General features: G+C 47.7%; 2 protein-coding genes across 22 annotated transcripts in view; one reads left to right on the top strand and one right to left on the bottom strand.

Moving 5' to 3' along the window:
* Window positions 1-11,480, bottom strand: part of GPR107 (G protein-coupled receptor 107) — an 87,790-nt gene extending 76,310 nt beyond the window's left edge. Inside the window, exon 1 of one of the 2 annotated variants that reach the window (XM_032165419.2) lies at window positions 11,313-11,480. In XM_032165419.2, the coding sequence (XP_032021310.1) occupies window positions 11,313-11,453 (141 nt within the window). In that variant the 5' untranslated portion in view covers window positions 11,454-11,480. The remainder of the gene's footprint in view (window positions 1-11,312) is intronic. The other variant, XM_058445168.1, reaches the window with a different exon arrangement.
* Window positions 11,481-22,433: 10,953 nt separating this feature from the next.
* Window positions 22,434-23,480, top strand: part of FNBP1 (formin binding protein 1) — a 161,971-nt gene continuing 160,924 nt past the window's right edge. For 15 of the 20 annotated variants that reach the window (XR_004249980.2, XR_009215196.1, XM_032165396.2 and 12 more), the window contains exon 1: window positions 22,522-22,689. Coding sequence is in view for 18 of the 20 variants with exons in the window: in XM_032165396.2 (XP_032021287.1) it covers window positions 22,666-22,689 (24 nt within the window). In the remaining 2 variants the exon portion in view is untranslated. Of the gene's footprint in view, window positions 22,690-23,480 lie in introns of all 20 variants that reach the window. The other 5 variants (XM_032165402.2, XM_032165400.2, XM_032165393.2 and 2 more) reach the window with 2 other exon arrangements.

Here is a 23,480-nt window from a genome sequence, read left to right as displayed (position 1 = left end):
AAAAAAAAAAAAGCATGTTATAGCCGGGAGCGGTGGCTCATGCCTGTAATCCCAGCACTTTGGGAGGCCGAGGTGGGCGGATCATGAGGTCAGGAGATCAAAACCATCCTGGCTAACACGGTGAAACCCCATCTCTACTAAAAATACAAAAAATTAGCCGGGTGTGGTGGCAAACGCCTATAGTCCCAGCTACTCGGGAGGCTGACGCAGGAGAATGGCATGAACCTGGGAGGCGGAGCTTGCAGTGAGCTGAGATCATGCCATTGTATTCCAGCCTGGGTGACAGAGCAAGACTCCATCTCAAAAAAAAAAAAAAAGCATGTTATATTTTTATACATACATACATGCTAAAGAGCCGCTGCTTAATAGATATTCACACTTAAAAGAGATGAAACTCTGAAATGTCTGTTAAAAAAAGATCATTTACAGTGTACACTGAGGTTAGGAGTCGTTCTAGTTCAAATATGCCAGACATTGGTATTAAAATAACCAAATCTTCCCTGTCTTATCCTCTCATAAAGAGTTCAGGACCAAGGTGGTAGAAGTGCTTGAGACCAGGAGTTCAAGACCAGCCTGGACAAAGTAGCAAGACCCCATCTCTACAAAAAATCCATATAAAAAATTAGTCAGACGTGGTGGTGTGCACCTGTAGTACTAGCTACCAGGCAGGCTGAGGCAGGAGGATCCCTTGAGCCCAAACGTTTGAGGCTGCAGTGAGCTATGATTGCACCACTGAGTTCTAGGCTGGGTGACAGAGTGAGACACTCTTATTTAAAAAAAGAAATAAAAGATGGACGGACAGACAGAAGGAAGGAAGGAAAGAAGGAAGGCAGGCAGGCAGGCGAAAGAGCCACCATGCTATATCATAACTACCTGTCTATGGGCCTGTCTCATTTGTATATCTCTAGTGTCTAGCACATAGTAGGCATTTAATAAACGTTGAATGAATGAACTACTACTTAGATCAGTCTACTATTCAGTGCTATTATTATTATCATTTTCGAGACAGGGTCTTGCTCTTGTCACCCAGGCTGGAGTGCAATGGCGCAATCTCGGCTCACCGCAACCTCCGCCTCCCGGGTTCAAGCAATTCTCTTGCCTCAGCCTCCCGAGTAGCTGAGATTACAGGCATGTGCCACCACACCAGCTAATTTTTTGTATTTTCAGTAGAGATGGGGTTTTACCATGTTGGCCAGGCTGGTCTCAAACCCCTGACCTCAGGTGATCCACCCGCCTCAGCCTCCCAAAGTGCTGGGATTACAGGTGTGAGCCACCACACCCAGCCTCAGTGCTATTATTTTTCATAATTTTATCTAATCCTCATAACTACCCTGTGGGAAAGCTACCGTTATCCCTATTTTACAAAGTAGGAAACTAAGAATCCGAGTGGCACATAACAATCAATCTCTTGCACTTCCTCTTCCAGACATAAGCTCTAACCTCATTTTGCCCTGGCTAACGCTTTTCTTTTTTTTTTGAGATGGAGTCTCATTCTGTCACCCAGGCTGGAGTGCAGTGGTACAATCTTGGCTCACTGGCCTCACTGGCCTCCCAGGTTCAAGTGATTCTCTTGCCTCAGCCTCCCGAGTAGCTGGGATTACAGGCGCCCATCACCACGCTCAGCTACTTTTTGTATTTTTAATAGAGACACTATTTCACCATGTTGGCCAAGCAGGCCTTGAACTCCTGACCTCAGGGGATCTGCCCACTTTGGCCTCCCAAGTGCTGGGATTACAGGCGTGAGCCACCACACCCGGCCTGCCCTGGCTAATTCTTACTCTTCCAGTCTCAGCTTTAATGTCACTTCTTCAGGAAACTACTTCCCTATGCCAAAAACCAGGGCAGGTTCCTCATCACACAGAATAAAATCCACACATCCTACCATGGCCTCCAAGCTCATGTGTACCTCTCCCCTAGATCACTCTGCTCCAGCCATAGGGGCCTCCATAGACATGGGAACACAAAGATGCTCCCACTCAGGGACTTTGCACTTCCTGTTCCTCTGCCTGTGATATTCTTCCCTAGACCTTCAAATGCCTGGCTCATTCATTAAGTCCGCTCAAATATTAACTCTTCAGAGTCTCTCTCCAGAGTAATTTCCAATTCCATTACTCTTGGTTCCAGTACTGTTTTATTTTCTCATCAATTTATCCCATTTTTAAATTACTTGTGCATTCAGGTGTTTAGAAGCTAGCTGTCCATTGCCACTAGAATGAATACTCCACGAAGGTCGGGGCTTAGTCCTGCTCACTGACTCAGCCTGTGTCTAGAAGTGCCCACCTGGTATATAAAAGACACCTGAAGAGTATTTGTTGAATGAGTAAGAGACAGAAGGCGTGTGTTGTGAAGTCATCCAGTAAGCTTAATGTCACTCATTTAAGTCAATGAATGTATACTGGCAGATTTTAAGTCAAAATAAAGTTTCAGGTGCATACTCCTTTTGTGTGATGTTCTGCTTTAACTTATCTTTTCATCCAACATCTTCTAGTCTAGATCCCATCAGCAAGGAAGGCTTCTAATATGACTAGCCCAGAAGTTACACTGCACTCGACAGCGGTGAGGACTGGCTATTCCAAAGTTCTGCTCTAAACTACATGGCTTGCTAAGCTGCTGGCATAAAGTCTAGAGTATTTGAGTTATAATTTGTGGATAACTGCCGGGTGCGGTGGCTCACGCTTGTAATCCCAGCACTTTGGGAGGCCGAGGCGGGCGGATCACGAGGTCAGGAGATCGAGACCACGGTGAAACCCCGTTTCTACTAAAAATACAAAAAATTAGCCGGGCGTGGTGGCGGGCGCCTGTAGTCCCAGCTACTCGGAGAGGCTGAGGCAGGAGAATGGCGTGAACCCGGGAGGCGGAGCTTGCAGTGAGCCGAGATTGCGCCACTGCACTCCAGCCTGGGCGACAGAGCGAGACTCCGTCTCAAAAAAAAAAAAAAAAAAAAAAAAAAAATTTGTGGATAATTATCATAAAAGTATCCCATGCAAGAAATGCCCAAATTTCTGAGGCTTTAGCAAGGCATTTCCTGTCCACTTGCTCATTTGCAGCATCTACTTGAAAGCCAGAATGATCACTCACCAAAATATTGTGTTTTTAACACAAGATAAAAATTATATTCAGACAATTTTGGACGTAAAACTCAGATTAGCCGAGCAGTGGCAAGCATCTGTAGTCTCAGCTACCCCGGAGGCTGAAACGGGAAGATAGCTTGAGCCCAGGAGTTGGAGGCTATCGTGCACTATGTTTGCACTGGTGAATAGCCACTGTACTCCAGCTGGGGCAACACGATGAGACCTTATCTTAAAAAAAAGACAAAAAATCTCAGATTATCATTTTTACTCCATTAATAAGAAATGGATAGGCTGGGCGCGGTGCCTCATACCTGTAATCCCAACACTTTGGGAGGCCAAGGTGGGCAGAACATCTGAGGTCAGGAGTTTGAGACCAGCCTGGTCAACATGGCAAAACCCCATCTCTACTAAAAATACAAAAATTAGCCGGGCGTAGCAGTGGGCACTTGTAATCCCAGCTACTCAGGAGGCTGAGGGAGGAGAATTGCTTGAACCTGGGAGGCGGAGGTTGCAATGAGCCGAAATCGCGCCATTGCACTCCAGCCTGGGAGACAGAGCAAGACTCCACCTCAAAAAAAAAAAAAAAAAAAGAAATGGACTAGAAAATGACTATTAAAATAATATCAATGACTATTTAAATATTCCCATGTTAAAAGTTGTGAGTAAGAACACATTAATCACCTGTCATCCAGAAATGGCTAAATTACATTCTACATCAAGTCTAAGAAGTCAAGAAGTATAAAGATACTTAAGAAAAATTCCCATCAACAAAGGAGATTCTAGACTGTACTCAATGTGGAAAAGCATATCTGTTTTCTCTGCTGCCTTAGGCTGCTTATATTAGGCACAGTCGTCCTCTACGGGAGTGGACTGCACTTAATGTAATTAACCTATAAATGTTACCTGGGCATGTGAATGCCTAAGGAATGATTCTTGTTTGCACTTTATACACTTCTTTTGTCTTGTGTGCCACATTAGAGAAATATAACAAGACCTACCGTACAATAAAATATATAATTTGGCTGGGCGCCGTGGCTCATGCCTATAATCCCAGCACCTTGGGAGGCCAAGGCAAGAGGATAACTTGAGGCCAGGAGTTTGAGACCAGCCTGAGCAACATGGTGAGACCCTATCTCTACAAAAAAATTTAAAAATTAGCCAGGCATAGTGGTGGGTGGTCCCAGCCACTCAGGAGACTAAGGCAAGAGGACTGCTTGAGCCCAGGAGGTTGAGGCTGTGGTGAGCCGTGTTCATATCACTACATTCCGGCCTGGGCAATAGAATGAGACCCTGTCTCAAAAAAATAAAATAAAAGTAAAATATATAACTTAAGTCTTATCCTTTGATACCAAATAGCATAATTAAATCTCAATAAACCGAATGAACAAAGGAATGTAAGCACTGGGCATCAACAGGGGTCAACATTGCAAAAGAACAACAGTCAGACACTGTGGCTCCCAAAGGAAGAACACAGCACTACCTACGAAGCAGTCTTGCTAAAATAATCAAACCTGGCCAGGCACGATGGCTCACACCTGTAATCCCAGCATTTTGGGAGGCCAAGGTGGGCGGATCACAAGGTAAGGCTTTGGAGACCAGCCTGGCCAACATGGAGAAACCTCGTCTCTACTAAAAATGCAAAATTAGCCAGGCATGGTGGCACATGCCTGTAATCCCAGCTACTCGGGAGGCTAAGGCAGGAGAATTGCTTGAACCGGGAGGCAGAGATTGCAGTGGGCCGAGATTGCGCTATTGCACTCCAGCCTGGGCAACAAGAGCGAAACTCTGTCTCAAAAAAAAAAAAAAAAAAAAATGAAGCCTCTGGATCCAATCACCAACTTACAGAAAACACAAAGGTTAAACCTACATATTTAACTATATCACAAGGAAACAACCAGCAAAATCTAAATGAAGCCTCTGGATCCAATCACCAACTTACAGAAAACACAAAGGTTAAACCTACATATTTAACTATATCACAAGGAAACAACCAGCAAAATCTAGCGTGAGTGACTAGGAGGAGTGTGATCCTCTATATTAAGAGACTTAAAAAACATATTAACTGATCACACAGGGCATGGTGGCTCATGCCTATAATCCCAGCACTTTGGGAGGCCAAGGCAGGCGGATCACAAGGTCAGGAGTTTGAGACCAGCCTGGCCGATATGGTGAAACTCCGTCTCTACTAAAAATACAAAAATTAGCCGGAGGTGGTGGTGGGCGCCTGTAGTCCCAGCTACTTGGGAGGCTGAGGTAGCAGAATTGCTTGGACCCGGGAAGCGGGGGTTGCAGTGAGCCAAGATTGCGCCACTGCACTCCAGTCTGGGGGACAGGATGAGACTCTGTGCCCCCCACCTCCCCTCCAAATAAAACTTATTTACTGATCATGCCGGGCCTGGTGGCTCACGTCTGTAATCCTATCACTTTGGGAAGCCAAGGAGGGTAAATCACCTGAGGTCAGGAGTTTGTGACCAGACTGACCAATATGGTGAAACTCCGTCTCTACTAAAAATAAAAAAATTAGCCGGGTATGGTGGCAGGTGCCTGTAATCCCAACTACTGAGGAGGTCGAGGCAGGAGAATCACTTGTACCCGGGAGGCAGAGGTTGCAGTGAGCCAAGATTATGCCATGGCATTCCAGCCTGGGCAACAAGAGCAAACTCCATCTCAAAAAAAAAAAAAAAAAAAAGACGTATTAACTGATCACAGTATGAGGATGTGACTTAGATCCTGATTTTTCAAAACTTTTTCAATCCATTTATGACCAATGAAAATTTGAATCTGATTTGACATTATATGATACTAAGGATTTTTCTGTTATAATAGCATTGTAGCCATGTTCTTAAAAGAGCTCTTTTTTTATAGGTAATATCAAAATATTTATCAATGAAATGATGCAATGCCTTTGATTTGCTTTATTTATTTATTTATTTATTTATTTTGAGATGGGAGTCTCACTCTTTCGCACAGGCTTGAATGCAGTGGCACAATCTCAGCTCACAGCAACCTCCACCTCCTGCGTTAAAGTGATTCTCCTGCCTCAGCCTCCCTAGTAGCTTGGATTGCAGGCGCCCGCCACCGCACTTGGTTAATTTTTGTAATTTTAGTAGAGACAGGGTTTTACCATGTTGGCCAGGCTGATCACGAACTCCTGATCTCAGGTGATCCACCTGCCTTGGCCTCCCAAAGTGCTGGGATTACAGGCATGAGCCACCACACCCAGCCAATATGCTTTAAAATAATATAGGAAGACAATGACAAATGCTGATAACACTGTGAAGAAAGGGAACTCTCATAAATTGCTAGTGGGATGTAAAATGGTAGAGCCACTTTGGAAAACAGTTTGGCAGTTTCTTAAAAAGTTAAACATAAATCTATCATATGACCCAGCAATTCTACTCCACTCCTGGATATCATCCAAGAGAAATGAAAACATATGGCCCCACAAAGCCTTGCAATGTGAACGTTTATGGCACCATCATTCATAACGGCCAAACAGTGGAAACAGCCCGAACATCCATCGACTGGTGAACTGCTAAGCAAAAGAAGATGTGTCCACGCGCTGGAAGACCATTCAACGGCAAAAAGGAATGAATTACTGACACATGGCACAAAATGAATGAAGTTCAAAAAAGAAAGAAAGAAAGATGGGTACAAAAGCCTACCTATCGGCCAGGCCAGTGGCTCACATCTGTGATCCCAGAACTTTGGGAGGCCGAGGCGGGCGGACTGCTTGAGGCCAGGAGTTCGAGACAAGCCTGGCCGACATGGCAAAACGCTGTCTCTACTAAAAATACAAAAATTAGCTGAGCGTAGTGGCAGGTGCCTGTAATCTCAGCTACTCGGAAGGCTGAGGCAGGAGAATCACTTGAACCTGGGAGGTAGAGGTTGCAGTGAGCCAAGATAACGCCATTGCACTCCAGCCTGGGCAACAGTCCAAGACTCTGTCTCAGAAAAAAAAAAAAAAAAAAAAAAAGCCTACCTATCCTGATTCCACTTACATTAAACATCCAGAAAGGGCAGGTTTATAGAAACAGAAAGTAGATTAGTGGCTGCCTGGGACTAGTGGTGGGAATGGGAATTGATTCTAAACCAACACAAGGGATCTCACAAGGGGACAGAAACGTTCTGTGGCTAGATTGTGGTCATGGCTGTACAACTCAGTAAACTTACTAACAATCATTGCATTATACAGTTAAAATGGGTGATCTTATGGTATGTAAATTATACCTCAATAAAGTTGTTCTTAAAAGGCAAGGAGTATTTCCTGCTGACAGGTCTTTAAAAAAATAAAAATAATAAACAGCCAGGAGCGGTGGCTCACGCCTGTAATCCCAGCACTTTGGGAGGCCAAGGCAGGTGGATCACCTGAGGTTAGGAGTTCAAGACTAGCCTGATGAATATGGCAAAACCCCATCTCTACTAAAAATAGAAAAATTAGCCAGGTGCGGTGGCGCATGCCTATAATCCCAGCTACTTGGGAGGCTGAGGGAGGAGAATCGCCTGAACCGGGAGGCGGAGGTTGCTGTAAGCAGAGATCGCGCCATTGCATTCCAGCCTGGGTGACAGACCAAAACTCCGTCTCAAAAAAAGAAAAAAGAATAATAATAAATAAAAAGGCAAGGAATATAGGGAAAGGTCAAAAGAGATGGAATGTGAGAAGACTGGGAAAGCCAGAAGAATGGTGGAAAATGTAACATGGAATAAGAGAATAAAAATATAAGAGGACTCATTTCTAATTTTAAAAATAATAAAAAATAAGAACCAGAAATTGATGTATGTGGGGTGAGGCAGAATTAGCCATGTGTTGATGGTTATTGAGGGTGACAGGCACATGGGAGTTCATTATACTATTCTATCTACTTTAGTATATTGGAAATTCTCCACAATAAAAAGGTTGTTTTGCTTTGTCTTTTTTTTTTGAAGAAATAGGGTCTCATTCTGTCCCCCAGGCTGGAGCCATTATAGCTCACTACAGCTTCTGACTCCTGGGCTCAAGGGATCCTGCCACCTCAGCTTCCCTGGTAGCTGGGACTATAGGTATGCACCACCATGTCTGGCTAATTTTTGTTGCTGCTGTTGAGATGGGATCTTGCTCTGTCGCCCAGGCTGGAGTGTAGTGTCGCCATCATAGCTCACTGCAGCCTCCAACTCTTGGCCTCAAATGAGCCTCCCTAAGTGCTGAGATTACAAGTGTGAGCTACCAGGCGCAGCCAGGTTTTAAGAGATCAATGCACACTCCTGGTACTCAGTGACCTCTTCACGTTATCCTTGCCATTATGGGTCTCTAATCTGATCAAGTATCCTATTTCACTCAGTCTCAAGCAAAACAGACAATCTAAAGCTGCTGCTCTGACAGGTTCTCTTCAAATGATTTCCATTTCCTTGGGCAAGAACTCAGAACAAGCTTGTCCAGGATGCATGCGGCCCAGGACGGCTTTGAATGCAGCCCAACACAAATTTGTGAACTTTCTTTTTTTTTTTTTTTTTTTTGAGAAGGAGTCTTGCTCTGTCACTCAGGCTGGAGTGCAATGGTGTGATCTTGGCTCGCTGCAAGCTCCGACTCCCGGGTTCATGCCATTCTCCTGCCTCAGCCTCCCGAGTAGCTGGGACCACCGGCATCTGCCACCACACCCAGCTAATTTTGTGTATTTTTAGTAGAGACGGGGTTTCACCGTGTTAGCCAGGATAGTCTCGATCTTCTGACCTTGTGATCCGCCCACCTTGGCCTCCCAAAGTGCTGGGATTACAGGTGTGAGCCACTGCGCCCAGCCAAATTTGTAAACTTTCTTAAAACATTATGAGATTTTTTTGCAATTTTTTTTAAGCTTATCAGCTATGGTTACTGTTAGTCTATTTTATGTGTGACCCAAAACAATTTTTCATCTTCCAATGTGGCCCTGGGAAGCCAAAAGATTGGACACCCCTGACTTCGGATGTTTATTTTATTTATTTATTTATTTTGAGACGGAGTGTTGCTCTGTCGCCCAGGCTGGAGTACGGGGGCTCAGTCTCGGCTCACTGCAACTTCCTACTCGTGGGTTCAAGCGATTCTCCTGCCTCAGCCCCCCAAGTAGCTCGTATTACAGACACCTACCACCACGCCTGGCTAATTTTTGTATTTTTAGTAGAGATGTGATTTCATAATGTTGGCCAGGCTGGTCTCAAACTCCACCCACCTCAGCCTCTGAAAGTGTTGGGATTACAGGCGTGAGCCACCGTGCCCGGCCAAGTTTTGTCTACATTTCTACATGCACTTTTCTGGAGAGAGGTTCTATAGCTCTCAACAGATTCTCAAAAAGAGTCAAAATTCACTTGCCCCACCCCCACCCCTGTGATTGAACCATTTAAATCAGGATAATTTTTACTTACAAACAACAAAAGTTGTTACCAAAAAGTATGGTTGTATGGATCTAGTCAGGCTTGCATTTATTTATTTATTTATTTATTTATTTATTTGAGAAGAGTATAGTTCTTTCGCCCAGACTGGAGTGCAGTGGCACAACGATCTCCGCTCACTGCAATCTCAGCCTCCCGGGTTCAAGCAATTACCCTGTCTCAGCCTCCCAAGTAGCTGGGACTACAGGCATGTGCCACCACGCCAGTCTAATATTTGTATTTTTAGTAGAGAGGGGTTTCGCCATGTTGGCCAGGCTGGTCTCGAACTCCTGACCTCAGGTGATCCGCCCACCTCGGCCTCCCAAAGTGCTAGGACTATAGGCGTGAGCCACCGCGCCCAGTCAAGCCAGGCTTTTAATTTCATTCTGTATTCTTTAAGTTCTACATTAACAAAATACAATGCTTCATAGTTTGCTAAAACAATGTGTTTTTACAAGACAAATTTCTACAGTCTGTTGCCCAGGCTGGAGTGCAGCGGCGGGATCTTGGCTCACTGCAAGCTCCGCCTCCCGGGTTCAGGCCATTCTCCTGCCTCAGCCTCCCAAGCAGCTGGGACCTCCCGAGTAGCTGGCGCCCGCCTCCACGCCTGGCTAATTTTTTTATTTTTATTTTTAGTAGAGACAGGGTTTCACCGTGCTAGCCAGGATGGTCTCGATCTCCTGACCTCGTGATCTGCCTGCCTCGGCCTCCCAAAGTGCTGGGATTACAGGCTTGAGCCACCGCGCCCCGCCTACAGTTCCACTTCTTAGAAGACCGTATGATATGAAAATAATGTACAAGAGTTTAGGTCATAACAATTTAATTTTCTGTCTCTAATTTTGTTTATATATTTTGAGAAAGGGTCTTGCTCTGTTCCTCAGGCTGGAGTGCAATGAGTAATCACGGTTCACTGCAGTCTCAACCTCCTAGGCTCAAGTGATCCTCCAGCCTCAGCCTCCCCAGAAGCTGCAGGCGTGTGCCACCACACCTGGTTAATTTTTAATTTTTTGTAGAGACAGGTTTGGGGAGGAGGTCCTTACCATATTGACTAGGCTGGTCTCGAACTCCTGGGCTCAAACAATCCTCCTGCATAGGCCTCCCAGTGTTGGGATTACAGGCATGAGCCACGGCACCTGGACAATTTCCCAGATAAAGTAAACTGCTGAACCACCTTATGGTGCGTTTCAGCTTTAGAGGTCTTTTCTCTGCTAGTTACAAAGCAAGATCCAGGGTATCCTTCTAGGTTTATCAAAAGTCTCTCTTCCCTAGACAATGGCTGGATAGAGGAAGAAAAAGCAGGCCCTTTGATTAGAAACACATCTTAATGGGGGCTTTACATTCTCAGTCACGTGTTTTAAGCAAGATTTGAAATTCCTTCTGAAGAGTCTCGCTCCAGAGAGCGCCCTAAACCAAAATGGGAAACTGAGGATAAGGTTCCAAGTACCTTCAAACCGCCGGTACAGTACAAGGACACGGAAGAGCGGAGACCGCGGACAAGGAAAGCCAGCATAAAAGCTGGAGGGGAGAAAGGAGAAAGGCGATCGGGCTGCCCTGAGTGAGGAATTCAGGCAAGCCAGCAGGGATTTAAGAGCAGCCTCCCGAGTCCGTGGGGGCAACGCCACAGTTCAGCCCCTTCCCCTCCCTCAGCGCGAGTCTTCCCGCCCCGTGCCGGTCAGCCCGAGGACCCCAGCGCCGCCCAGACCCGCCTTCCCCACAGACCCCGCCACCTGTCAGAGAAAGGCCGCGGCCAGGGGCAAAGAGGTGGTCCAGTGGCTCAGAGGTCCCCAATGCGCCAAAGTTGCCCTAAAACCCGGGGGAGTGGCCTCGGCCTCCGCCCCCCGGCCCGGCCTTGCCGAGCTTTACCTTGAGTGCCAGGTGATGGACGCGGCCCAGGCCAGGCTCGGCCAGCAACTGCAGCAAACCCAGCATCGGGAGCAGCCGGAGGCCCGCGGCCAGCCTAGGACCGCTGGAGGCGGAGGAGCAGACGGTCGCCAGAACGGCCATGTTTGTTCCAGCATCACCAGCCGCTTCCTCTCCCGCCCACTTCCGGGGTTAAAGGGCGCAGCCGCCGGAAGGGCCCCGGGAGTGGTGCTCGGCTGCTAGCTGCGCTGATCCTGTGGTCGTTTTCCTGGAGATTGCGACCTAGGAAGTCGTCGAGGAACCTGTGCTGCCCACCTTGGGGCCCTTCGATTGGCCTCTCTTGTGCAGACTTTCAGTTTAGCCGAAGGAGATGAAGCCAACCTCTTGGCGGTTGCCATAACAACGGTGGCCGAACCAGACCAGCCCGGGCCGCACCTCCGCCTCGCTGAGCTTTGGAAGCGACCTTGGGCTCCGGGGACCCCTGACCTCAGGGTCGGGGGATAAGCTGTGTCAGCCGCACGGTGTCTGGCCACTGATTGAACTGATTTCACTGAGCGTTGACTCGGAGGAAAGTATCTAAAAATTCCCGACTCGCCGTAGGGGTCCTGTGGTTTTTTTCTAGGCGCTTCACACTCAAATACATGCGAAATGGTTGCAATAATACGATTTATTGAGCCCTTATGAGGCAATTCGTTAGGCCTTTTGCTGTATTTAATTTTTGGAACAATTTGATCTAGGAGGTAGGTATTATTATTCCTACTTTACAGGTAAGCAAACTGAGGTTCTGAGAAGTCATTTGCTCCAGGTTGAGCTGGGAATCACACGGAAGCTCTTAACTCCTGTGTTCTATTTCGTCCAACCCCGAGTCTGGGTCTTAACATTTTTCTCTTAATTCTGTATGGAAACTTTCTTTGCTTGTTTTAGAAATTATAGGAACTTCTTTTTTTTGAGACAGAGTCTAGCTCTTGTCACCCAGGCTGCAGTGCAATGGCATGATCTCAGCTCACTGCAACCTCCACCTTCCGGGTTCAAGCGATTCGCTTGCCTCAGCCTCCGGAGTAACTAGAATTACAGGCCTGCGCCACCACGCCCAGCTAATTTTTGTATTTTTAGTAGACATGGGGTTTCACCATTTTGGCCAGGCTGGTCTCGAACTCCTGACCTCAAGTAATCCTTCCGCCTCGGCCTCCCAAAGTGCTGGGATTACAGGCGTGAGCCACTGCGCCGAGCCTGCTTTGGAGTACTTTTTATCTTTTAAAGTTAAGTGTCATCTTTGAAAATCTCTGGTTTTAAATTTGAATATAATACTGTACTAAAAACGAAATGAGGCCTGGCAGGATGATTCGCGCCTGAATCCCAGCACTTTGGAAGGCCGAGGCGGGCGGATCACTTGAAAGTCAGTTGTTCGGGACCAGCCTGGGCAACATGGCAAAACCTCATCTCTACTAAAAATACAAAAATTAGCGGGGCATCACGGCCGCGCGCCTGTAGTCCCAGCTACTGGGGAGGCTGAGGCAGGAGAATCACTTGAACCTGGGAGGCAGAGGTTTCAGTCAGCCAAGATCACGCCACTGCACTCCAGCCTGGGTGACAGAGTGAGACTCTGTCTCAATAAAAAAATAAGTAAGAATCTGAATCCCATTTAATAATACAATAGCGATGAAACCTTAAAATAGTTTTAAATAGGAGACTTTTGTCTTAGTTTCTGGACAACAGTTTTATAAGGGCTTAAAACTGGGTTCATAGGATTCATTGCTTCTCTATACTTGGATATTATCATGTGACCTACATAGGGTCATACCAGTGCTGTCTGTCCAGGGGTTTCAGAGGATATCTCCTCTCACATATTTGAAAGCTGTGTTGTACCAGTCATTGTTTTGGAATTGAGAGGAATAAGAATGAGGGAAAACTGACTACAAAGACATTGTGAAGCATTTTCTCTACAGTTACTTCTTAAATTCTGAGAAAACTGCTGCCTTGACAATTACATTTAGCCATGTGATTTCATAGTTTCAAGAAAAGATTATTTGCATAATCATGATGCCGTAACTGGAAACAGACAGGTTGAGTAACAGAACAAGTTATGCCTGCTTCTCCTGGCAACATTTTCAAAGGGACGTTACACTTTAAGGTATTGACTGAAAAAGCCTGCAGGGGCTGGAAAGACTGATGTCCTAAGCTTGGCTTTTAGCCTTACTCTCTTAGTCAAGTACATTTTATTTTTCTATTTTCTCTCCTTTTTTTTTTTGAGACAGGACACTCTGTTGCCCAGGACTGAGTACAGTGGTGTGATATCTGTTCACTGCAGTCTCCACCTCCCAGGTTCAAGGGATTCTCATGCCTCAGCCTCCCTAGCTGGGACCACAGGTGTGCGCCAGTATGCTCAGCTAATTTTTGTATTTTTGCTAGAGACGGGCTTTCACCATGTTGGCCAGGCTGGTCTTGAACTCCTGGCCTCAAGTGATCTGCTCACCTCGGCTTCCCAAAGTGCTGGATTACAGGCGTAAGCCACCCTGCCTGGCCTATTTGCTTAACTTTTCAGGATCAGCTTAAGGTTGCTACTAGAATGTGTAGTGTTGAATCTAGTGCTATTATTATTAAATAATTATTTGGTATCGGTTTAGACATTTCCAGAACTCTTTTAAGTAATTAATGTGTTAATAGTCTCCAGTTTAATAAAGTATAATTGCCATTTGTTTTTCTTATCAAAAGACTTGATAGGCCTGGCTGGTGTCTCATGCCTGTAATCCTAGCACTTTGAGAGGCCAAGGCTGGTGAATAACTTGAGTGCGGGAGTTTGCGACCAGCCTGGGCAACATGGTGAAACACCTTCTCTACAAAAAATACAAAAATTAGGCCAGGTGCGGTGGCTCATGCCTGCAATCCCAGCACTTTGGGAGGCTGAGGTCAGTGGATCACCTAAAGCCAGGAGTCTGAGACCAGCCTGGCTAACATGGCAAAACCGCATCTCTACTAAAAATACAAAAATTAGCCAGGCATGGTGGCGCATGCCTGTAATCCCAGCTACTCAGGAGGCTGAGACAGGAGAATCGCTTGAATTTGGGAAGCGGAGGTTACAGTGAGCCCAGATTGTACCATTGCACTCCAGCCTGTGTGACAGAGCGAGATTCTGTCTCAAAAAAAAAAAAAGAAATTAGCGAGCATGATTGCACCAATTCACTCCGGCCTGTGCGACAGAGCAAGACTCTGTCTCAAAAAAAAAAAAAAAAACAAAAAAAACAAAAATTAGCGGGCATGGTGACACGCACCTGTAGTCCCAGCTACTTAGGAGGCAGAGAGGTGGTAGGATCGCTTGAGCCCAGGAGTCAACACTGGAGTAAGCCATGACACTTATCCAGCTTGGGTGACAGAGCAAGACCTTGTCAAAAAAAAAAAAGAGTTGATTGATATTGCAAACCAAAAGCCTCCGTTAAGACAGTATAGGAAACTAGTGGTCAAGTTGGGGCCTAGCAATACATTCAGAAGTCAAATGCTACTTTTCGTTCTTTGACTTGAAAGACCATTTCTTCCAGGATTGCAGCTAAAGTTTTCATGCATTTCTTGGGGTATCAGGAATGCCGTCAAGTGCATCTTTTTGCAGAAAGTGATCATGGGAAAGCCAGGCTCTGACACACTTTGAATCCTGTGGATTGGAGAGGAACTTCAAAATTACTCCTCAACCTGACGACCCTAGTGTATAACTTGCTCAGCCACAGGACAGACGGTTTTTCTTTTTTTTTTTTTTTTTTTTTGAGGTGGAGTCTTGCTCTGTCGCCCAGGCTGGAGTGCAGTGGCACGATCTCCGCTCACTGCAAGCTCCGCCTCCTGGGTTCACGCCATTCTCCTGCCTCAGCCTCCCCAGTAGCTGGGACTACAGGCGCCCGCCACCACGCCCAGCTAATTTTTTGTATTTTTAGTAGAGACAGGGTTTCACCGTGCTAGCCAGGATGGTCTCGATCTCCTGACCTCGTGATCCACCCGCCTCAGCCTCCGAAAGTGCTGGGATTACAGGCGTGAGCCACCGTGCCCGGCCAGGACAGGCGGTTTTTCTTGATTTTATGTACATCTTTACAGGGGAATTGGATTATTCATTGTAAAAAATTCATTGCAGTTTTAGCATTTCACTCACCATAGAGTTCCTGGTTTTATCCTACTCCACTTTTTCCAGTTGATTGCTTTCTTGGGTCCCTAGTAAGTAGTTCGAATGCAAAAGAAGTTGGAAATTTTAAGCCAAAAACAAGTTATTCTGAAGAAGAAAAAATCTTGAGAATTTCATTAGAAGTAGTTCTTCACCAGTAGACAACCAGTCAACTGTAAGTTCAGGCAAGCGATCCTCCTGCATCGGAAATGTTTAAAGGCCTGTATTCCCAGCTACTGGGGAGGATCGTTTGAACCCAGGAATTCAAGGCTGCAGTGAGCTATGATCATGCCACTGCACTCCAGTCTGGGCAACAGAGCAAGACCACTCTAAAAACAAAAACAAAACACAAAACACACACAAAAAAAGAAAATGCTGAAAGGATTGCTTTTTTTTTTTTTTTTTTTTGAGACAGAGTCTCCCACTCTGTCTCCCAGGCTGGAGTGCAGTGGCGCAATCTCGGCTCACTGCAAGCTCCGCCTCCCGGGTTCACGCCATTCTCCTGGCTCAGCCTCTGGAGTAGCTGGGACTACAGGTGCCCACCACCGCGCCCGGCTAATTTTTTGTATTTTTAGTAGAGATGGGGTTTCACCGTGGTCTCGATCTCCTGACCTCGTGATCCACCCGCCTCGGCCTCCCAAAGTGCTGGGATTACAGGCGTGAGCCACCGCGCCCGGCCAGGATTGCTTTATTTTCTACAATCAGTAAAAATCCTCTAGAAAACAGGAGGAAAGGAAAGGGAACTGACACTTGTGTGTATATTATGTGCTAAACATTTTATACATATTCTTTCTTCTAATTTTAATTTTATTTTTTTTTTGAGACAGAGTCTTACTTTGTTTCCCAGGCTAGAGTACAGTGGTGCGATCACGGCTCACTGCAGCTTCCAACTCCCAGGCTCAAGCGATCCTACTGCCTCAAGCCCCCAAGTAGCTAAGCACAACCATGCCGGGCTAATTTTTGTATTTTTTTGTGGAGACGGTTTCGCCGTGTTGCCCAGGCTGGTCTAAATCTCCTGGGCTCAAGCAGTCCTCCCACCTTCACCTCCCAAAGTGCTGGGATTATAGGCATAAGCCACCTTTCTTTCAACCTTTACAATAACCTTTGAAGTGGCATTATTTCCATTTTATTTGTTTGATTTTTGAGACAGGGCCTCGCTCTCAGGAGTGCAGTGGCATGATCAAGGCTCACTGCAGCCTCAATTTACCAGGCTCAAGCAATCGTCCCACGTCAGCCACCCAGGTAGCTGGGATTACAGTTGTGCACCACCATGCTTGGCAAATTTTTTCATTTTTTGTGGACACGAGGTTTTTCCATGTTGCTCAAACTGGTCTTGAATGCCTGCTGTCAAGCGATCTGCCTGCCTTGGCCTCCCAAAGTGTTGGGATTACAGGCGTGAGCCACTGTGCATGGCCATATTTCCATTTTAAAGAAGAGGAAACTGGCCAGGAGTGGTGGCTCATGCCTGTAATCCCAGCATTTTGGGAGGCCGAGGCGGGCGGATCACGAGGTCAGGAGATGAGACCATCCTGGCTAACACGGTGAAACCCCGTCTCTACTAAAAATACAAAAATCAGCCGGGCCTGAGGGCGAGCGCCTGTAGTCCCAGCTACTCGGGAGGCTGAGGCAGGAGAATGGCGTGAACCCAGGAGGCGGAGCTTGCAGTGAGCAGAGATTGAGCCACTGCACTCCGGCCTGGGAGACAGAGCGAGACTCCATCTCAAAAAAAAAAAAAAGAGAAAACTGAGGCTTAGAGAAGGAAAGTAATTCAGCCAAAGCTCTCTATAGCTGTCTGGACAGAACTATCCAAATCTGGCTAACACCAAAGACTGTACTCAACCCCAGTTCTCTCATTTCAGACTAATGACAACCTATGAGATCCCTGTCTTTTTTTTTTGAGATGGAGTCTTGCTCTATCGCCAGGCTGGAGTGAAGTGGCGCCATCTCGGCTCACTGCAACCTCCGCCTCCCAGGGTCAAGCGATTCTCCTGCCTCAGCCTCCTGAGTAGCTGGAATTATAGGCACACCACCACACCCAATTTTTTTGTATTTTTAGTAGACACGGGTTTTTGCCATGTTGCCTAGGCTGGTCTTGAACTCCTGGGCTCAAGCGATCTGCCTGCCTCGGCCTCTAAAGTGCTGGGATTACAGGCGTGAGCCACTGCGTCTGGCCAAGATCCCTGTCTTCTGAATGAGTAAACTGAAGCTCAAATAATGTAAGTAACTTGCAGAAGGCCATACAACTAATAAGTAGTGGAACACCGGGATCCCAATTTAACAATTTCAAAACCCTATCTGCTTTAAAATCTCGTATCTATCTACAGCTATATAAATATCTGTCCATCTAAGACCCTGTATTAGATGTTTATTAGTTGCAGGCAGGGTTAGAATTGCCAAAAAGCCCTAACAATAATTGTTTGCCTCTAACTACACAGCCACCTATACAGGGTCTCTGTTCTGTTTGACCAGATACCTTATTTCCTTGCTAATACTGTCCATGTGATCAGATTATTCAGCGGAACACGTTTGAGTTCCCCACTGAGAGTAGGAAAAAAAAAAAAAAAAAAAAAACATAAACTTACAGGGTTTTTTTTTTTCGTTTTTGTTTTTGAGACGGAGTCTCGCTCTGTTGCCCAGGCTGGAGTGCAGTGGTGCGATTTTGGATCACCACAACCTCCACCTCCCGGGTTCACGTGATTCTCCTGCCATAGCCTCCTGAGTAGCTGGGACTACAGGCGTGCGCCACCATGCCCAGCTAATTTTTGTATTTTTAGTAGAGACAGAGTTTCACTATGTCAGCCAGGCTGGTCTCGAACTCCTGACCTCATGATCCATCCGCCTTGGCCTCCCAAAGTGCTGGGATTACAGGCATGAACCACTGCACCCACCTGTTTTGTTTTTTACTTAATAATTAACATAGGGGACTTTTGTGACCAAATGTGTTGGGATTTATTCCCACCACCAACCAAGTAATTAATTTTGTAGTGGACATCAGCTGAGTGTCCTTTAATTTAGTGTTTTTTAATTTTTATTTTAATTTTTATTTTTTTAGAGACTGGGTCTTGCTGTCACCCTGGCCATAGTCTAATGGTGAGATCATGGCCCACTGCAGCCTCGATCTTCACCTGCCTCAGCCACTATCTACCTGGAGATAGTGTCAGATATCACAGGTTGAGGGCTTGGTCACCCCGCCCCAAGTAGGTGTCAATCTTAAGTTTTAGGTTATGTGATCTGTCTTTTTGACCAACTGTTTATAAATCAGAAATCTCAAGTCCTCCTTTTTGGGTTTAATTTGTTACAGTGCCTCACAGAACCTAGGGAAACATGTTTACTCTAAAGGATATAGATGAAGAGATGTATGGAGTATGGGGGAAGGAGAGTGGAACTTCTGTGCCCTCTCTGGGCATGCCACCCTCTAGGAACTTTTTTTTTTTTTTTTTTGGAGACGGAGTCTCAACTCTGTTGCCGAAGTACAGTGGCTGGAGTGCAGTGGTGCAATCTCAGCTCACTGCACCCTCTGCCTTCTGGGTTCAAGCAATTCTCTTGCCTCAGTCTCCCAAGCAGCTGGGATTACAGGCACCCACCACCACACTGGGCTAATTTTTTTTTTTTGTATTTTTAGTAGAGACGGGGGTTTCACTATATTGGCTAGGCTGGTCTCGAACTCCTGACCTCAGGTGATCTGCCTGCCTCTGCCTCCCAAAGTGCTGGGATTACAGGTGTGAGCCACCATGTCCGGCCAACTCTCTAGGGACTTTTATGTGTTTAGCTATCTGGAAGTTCTCAGAACTTTGTTTTTTGGAGTTTTAATAGAGGCTTTATTTTATATAGTCATGATTGATTAAGCTATTGACCACTGCTGAACAACTTAACTTTCAGCGCCTCTCCCCAGTCCCCAGAGGTTGGAGTGACAGTGTGGGTGCAGATAAAAGTCCCACGCCTCTAATCTTGTCTTGGTCTTTATGGTGACCAGTCCCATCTTGACATACCAATACTTAGGGACTGTCAGCCATCAGTCATCTATTAGTATATAAAAAGACATCATTTGGGGGTTTTTAAGGATTTTAGGAGCTATACTTCAGGAAACAAGGTTGCAGACCAAATATATATTTTGTAATATCACACCAAGATCATAATTTTGTAAGTCAGTGTTCCCTAGATTTTATGAGAGGTGAAACCAGTATATGCAACCCAGATTAACCCCCCAGATAATATCAGCATTTACATAGAGTTTAGAGTACCCCTGGTGAAAACTGATTCCTAAGTAGGTCAGGTCACAGTAGTTTGTTAATGGAGATACTTCCTTGTCTTAGAATCACTTCCTCCTGCTCTGAAGGGAAACTGAAGTGGATTTAGTTCTTCCTAAAAAATGCTGTGCTATATTTTAGCCTTTTTTCTGCTGGCTTATTTCATTTTATCCCAAACCTTGTTCTCATGGCTTCATGATCATTGGTGTCTCTCTCCTTTATTTTTTGAAGATTCTGACACTTTCAAGCATTTTCCAATTACTGCCAAAGCTTAATGAAGTTAAAGATATTTGCAGTGTTGTATAATTAACTCACATCCATAGAGTTCTGCGGCAGCTTTTAATGGGTTCCTTCCTATAACTAACAATTTCCTGCTTACTCGTCTTAAAAAGTTTCATCTTCATGTGGTCTCTTTTTTTCTTCTGCTGTCCCTTCCTCTTCCTCTTTCTCCTCTTTAAAGCAGCAGGTTGTTTTACTTCTTGATTGGAGTATTTTCACAAGTGGTCACTGTTTTTGAGAAGTCTCCAAGAACTTGGTCAAGATTAGATCACTGTATTTGACTAAAAAGTCAAGCCCTGGCAGGAAGGTGATTACTGAGGCAAAGTCTTAGATAAACCTGCATTGCATGTACCATTTCCAAATTTTAGCAGACTAAACTGTGCGGCATTGTTTGAATTTCCCCCTCCAACTCACTCTGGCTATTAATCTGCCTTAGGAGATAGGTAGCTGGCGGTTCTCATTGTTATATATCTAGCAGTCTCTGGAGGAAAGAGAACTCAGACCTGGTAACTGAGAGCAAAATATTTATACAGACACAAGAATGGGGGTGGGCAGGAAGGGAGGGTTGTAACTGAAAAAAGGCAGACCAAAACAGTTTTGACAACTTAAATTTATTGTAACTGCCCAACAAAGGAAGTAGAGTTGGAGGTTTATCTGCAAGAGGTTTTTTTTTTTTTTTTTTTTTGTAGCTCCACCTCTTAATTTATTATTATTATTCATTTTATTTTATTTTTTGAGACACAGTCTCGTTCTGTCACCCAGGCTGGAGTGCAGTGGCACAATCTTAGCTCACTCCAACTTCTGCCTCCCAGGTTCAAGCGATTCTCTTGCCTCAGCCTCCTGAGTAGCTGGGATTACAGGCGCCCTGTCACCACGCCCAGCTAACTTTTGTGTGTTTAGTAGAGACAGGGTTTCTCCACGTTGGCCAGGCTAGTCTCAAACTCCTGACCTCGGAAGATCCACTCACTTCTGCCTCCCAAAGTGTTGGGATTACAGGCGTGAGCCACCACGCCTGGCTTTAATTCATTATTGTTAATATTTTTGAGACAGGGTCTTGCTCTGTTGCTCAAGCTGGAGGGCAATGGCACCATCATGGCTCACTGCAACTTCAAACTTCTAGGCTCAAGCGATCCTCCTGTCTCAGCCTCTCAAGTAGCTGGGACCACAGGTGCATGCCACCATGCCCAGCTAACATCTTTTTTTTCTTTTTGTGGAGACAGGGTCTTGCGATGTTGCCCAGGCTGGTCTCAAATTTCCTGGCCTCCAGCCATCCTCCCGCCTGGGCCTCCTGATGTGCTGGGATTACAGGCATGAGCCACCAGACCCGGGTTAGCTCCACCTTTTAATGGAGGAGAGTGATAAGCAGGTTGAAAATGGTGGGGCGGGATTGGAGAAATGCATCATCGTAAAATATTTTTTAACTGGGGGCCCATGTTGGGAGTCGCACGGTTACTCAGAAAAGGATCCAGTAGTAGCATTAACCGAGGGAGAAAGATAAGCTGTGGGGAAAGGGCTAGTGATTCAGGAGTTGGAATTCCAAACATTTTCCATAGCTTGTCAGGAACAACATTTGTGCAGACCTTTGGATATATAGAGAAGGAGTCCGTCTACTGATAAAATGAGCGCTGGGTTTACCAACACTAGGCCTTGGCTCACCCCTGATCCTCACCTCCGGGCAGTGAGATGGACGCGTTATTTGCCTCCATCTGGTGGACTGTGCTCTGCGCTTCCCGCGGTGGAGCAATTGTCCGCCTCTGCCGGGCCAGCACGTGCGGGAGGCTGGATATGAACCAAACAAGTTGTGTACCCCACGCCTTTGCTTTTACCCTAGGCGGTAACGTGATTTCACGCCTGAGAGTTTCTTGGCTGAACAAGTTGGAAATCACTGGTTTCAGAGATTGGAAATCACTGGGTGCCCGCCCCTGGATTCTTTCCCTAGCCACTCGAGGCCATCGCGCTCGACGTCTCTATTCGCACAGAGCGCAGTTACCACCTCCCCACTCCCACCGCGCCAGCCTCCGGGACTCTCGGGCCTCCCTCCGGCGGTGGGAAAAGAGCCTCCCGGGCTGACTCTGCTCGGCGCGCATGGCTGCCAGGGGAAAGTATTGTCTTTAAATCCAGAGCGGCGCTGCGCGCAGGGGAGCGATCTCAGACCGCGGCGGAGCATCGGTGATCCCAGGGCTTGCCGGGTTTCAAGGCAAGCGCTAGTACTGCGAGCAGAGTGGTCATTAAGAAGTCATTAGGAGATTGGCAGAGGGAGTCCTAGGGATCCGGGTCCCGCCGTCCCTCACACCTCCCTCTGCGTCCTTCCGGACCCCAGGGCGACGCGGACCAGGCCGGGGGAGCCCGGGGAGGGGGCCGGGCCGGGGCGGGGCGGGCGCGCGTGCGCGAGCTGTCAGGCCGGCCCCGCCCCCGCGCCCCTCCCCTCCCGCCCCTCCCCCTCTCTCGGGTGTAGGGCGGGCGGGCGCTGCGGCGGCCGCGGCTGCTGCTTCCTCGGGCCATTTTGCTGTGGAGCGGCGGGGAGGAGGAGCCGCCGAGGAGACCCCGGGCGAGGAGCTGCGAGCCGGAGGAGGCCGCGCGGACTCCGGGCTTTCCGCCGTCGCGGAGATCTCGGGGGGCAAAGGGATCGCCGGGGAGGGGGACCAGAGAGCCGCGCCCGCCGCGCGGAGCGCCCCTTAGCGTCCCCTGCACCATGAGCTGGGGCACCGAGCTCTGGGTGAGTGAGGGGCTGGGCCCGCGGGCAGATGCGGGGCGCGCGCTGCGTTTCCCCGCGGCCTGGGGAGGGGGCGCGGGCCGCGCTGCCGGGCGGAGGCGAGGGCGCGCTGGTCGGGGTCCCCGCGGCCTGGGGAGGAGGCGGGGTACCAATGCCCCTCGTCGGCCTTGGCCCGAGCAGGAGGTGCGGGCCGGCTCGTCCTTCGGAAGCGAGGGGAGTTGGTGTGGGTCCCCGGCGGCCTGAGGAGAGGCGCGGGCGGGCCTCCCTGTCCCCGGCGCCCAGGGGCAGGCGGTGTGTGTCGGGCCGAGCCCTAATCCCCCGGGGCGAGCCGCGGATGCCCGGGGAGGGCCGGGACCGGGCGTGGGGGCGTGGAGGCCCCGGCTGCGCGGCGCTGCGTTGGGTCTCTGGGCGCCCCGGCCGCGAGTTCTGTCCTGGCTCCGCGGAGGCGCTGGCGGATCGGGCGCTTCCCCGGGGGCGGGGCGGCCGGGGCGAGCGCCGGGGGTCGGGTTTTGGGGTGCCGGGGCGAGAGTGCGGTCTTCGCTCTGGAGGCGAGGACTTCTGGCCCGTGGCGGCTCCGGGCGCACTTGTTCTTTCGGGGTAGCTCAATCCTGAGTGGGATGTGGGCACTGCGACGTCTGGTCTGGAGGGGAAAGTGGGAGTTGGGGAGAGATCTTACGTGATCTCCCTCAGGAAGAGGCGTTCGCGGGGTCAATGATCTTTAACGGTTGTTCGGAGAAAAGAGTTTCCAATGGGGAAAGTTGGCGGTGAGGGGCGCCTCGCGGGGATGCTTGGCC

The sequence above is a fragment of the Hylobates moloch genome, unplaced genomic scaffold (genome assembly GCF_009828535.3).
Source record: "Hylobates moloch isolate HMO894 unplaced genomic scaffold, HMol_V3 SCAFFOLD_10, whole genome shotgun sequence".
Taxonomy (NCBI): Eukaryota; Metazoa; Chordata; class Mammalia; order Primates; family Hylobatidae; genus Hylobates; species Hylobates moloch.
Note: the sequence above shows the minus strand (reverse complement) of the source record. Positions and strands in the feature narration are given on the sequence as shown.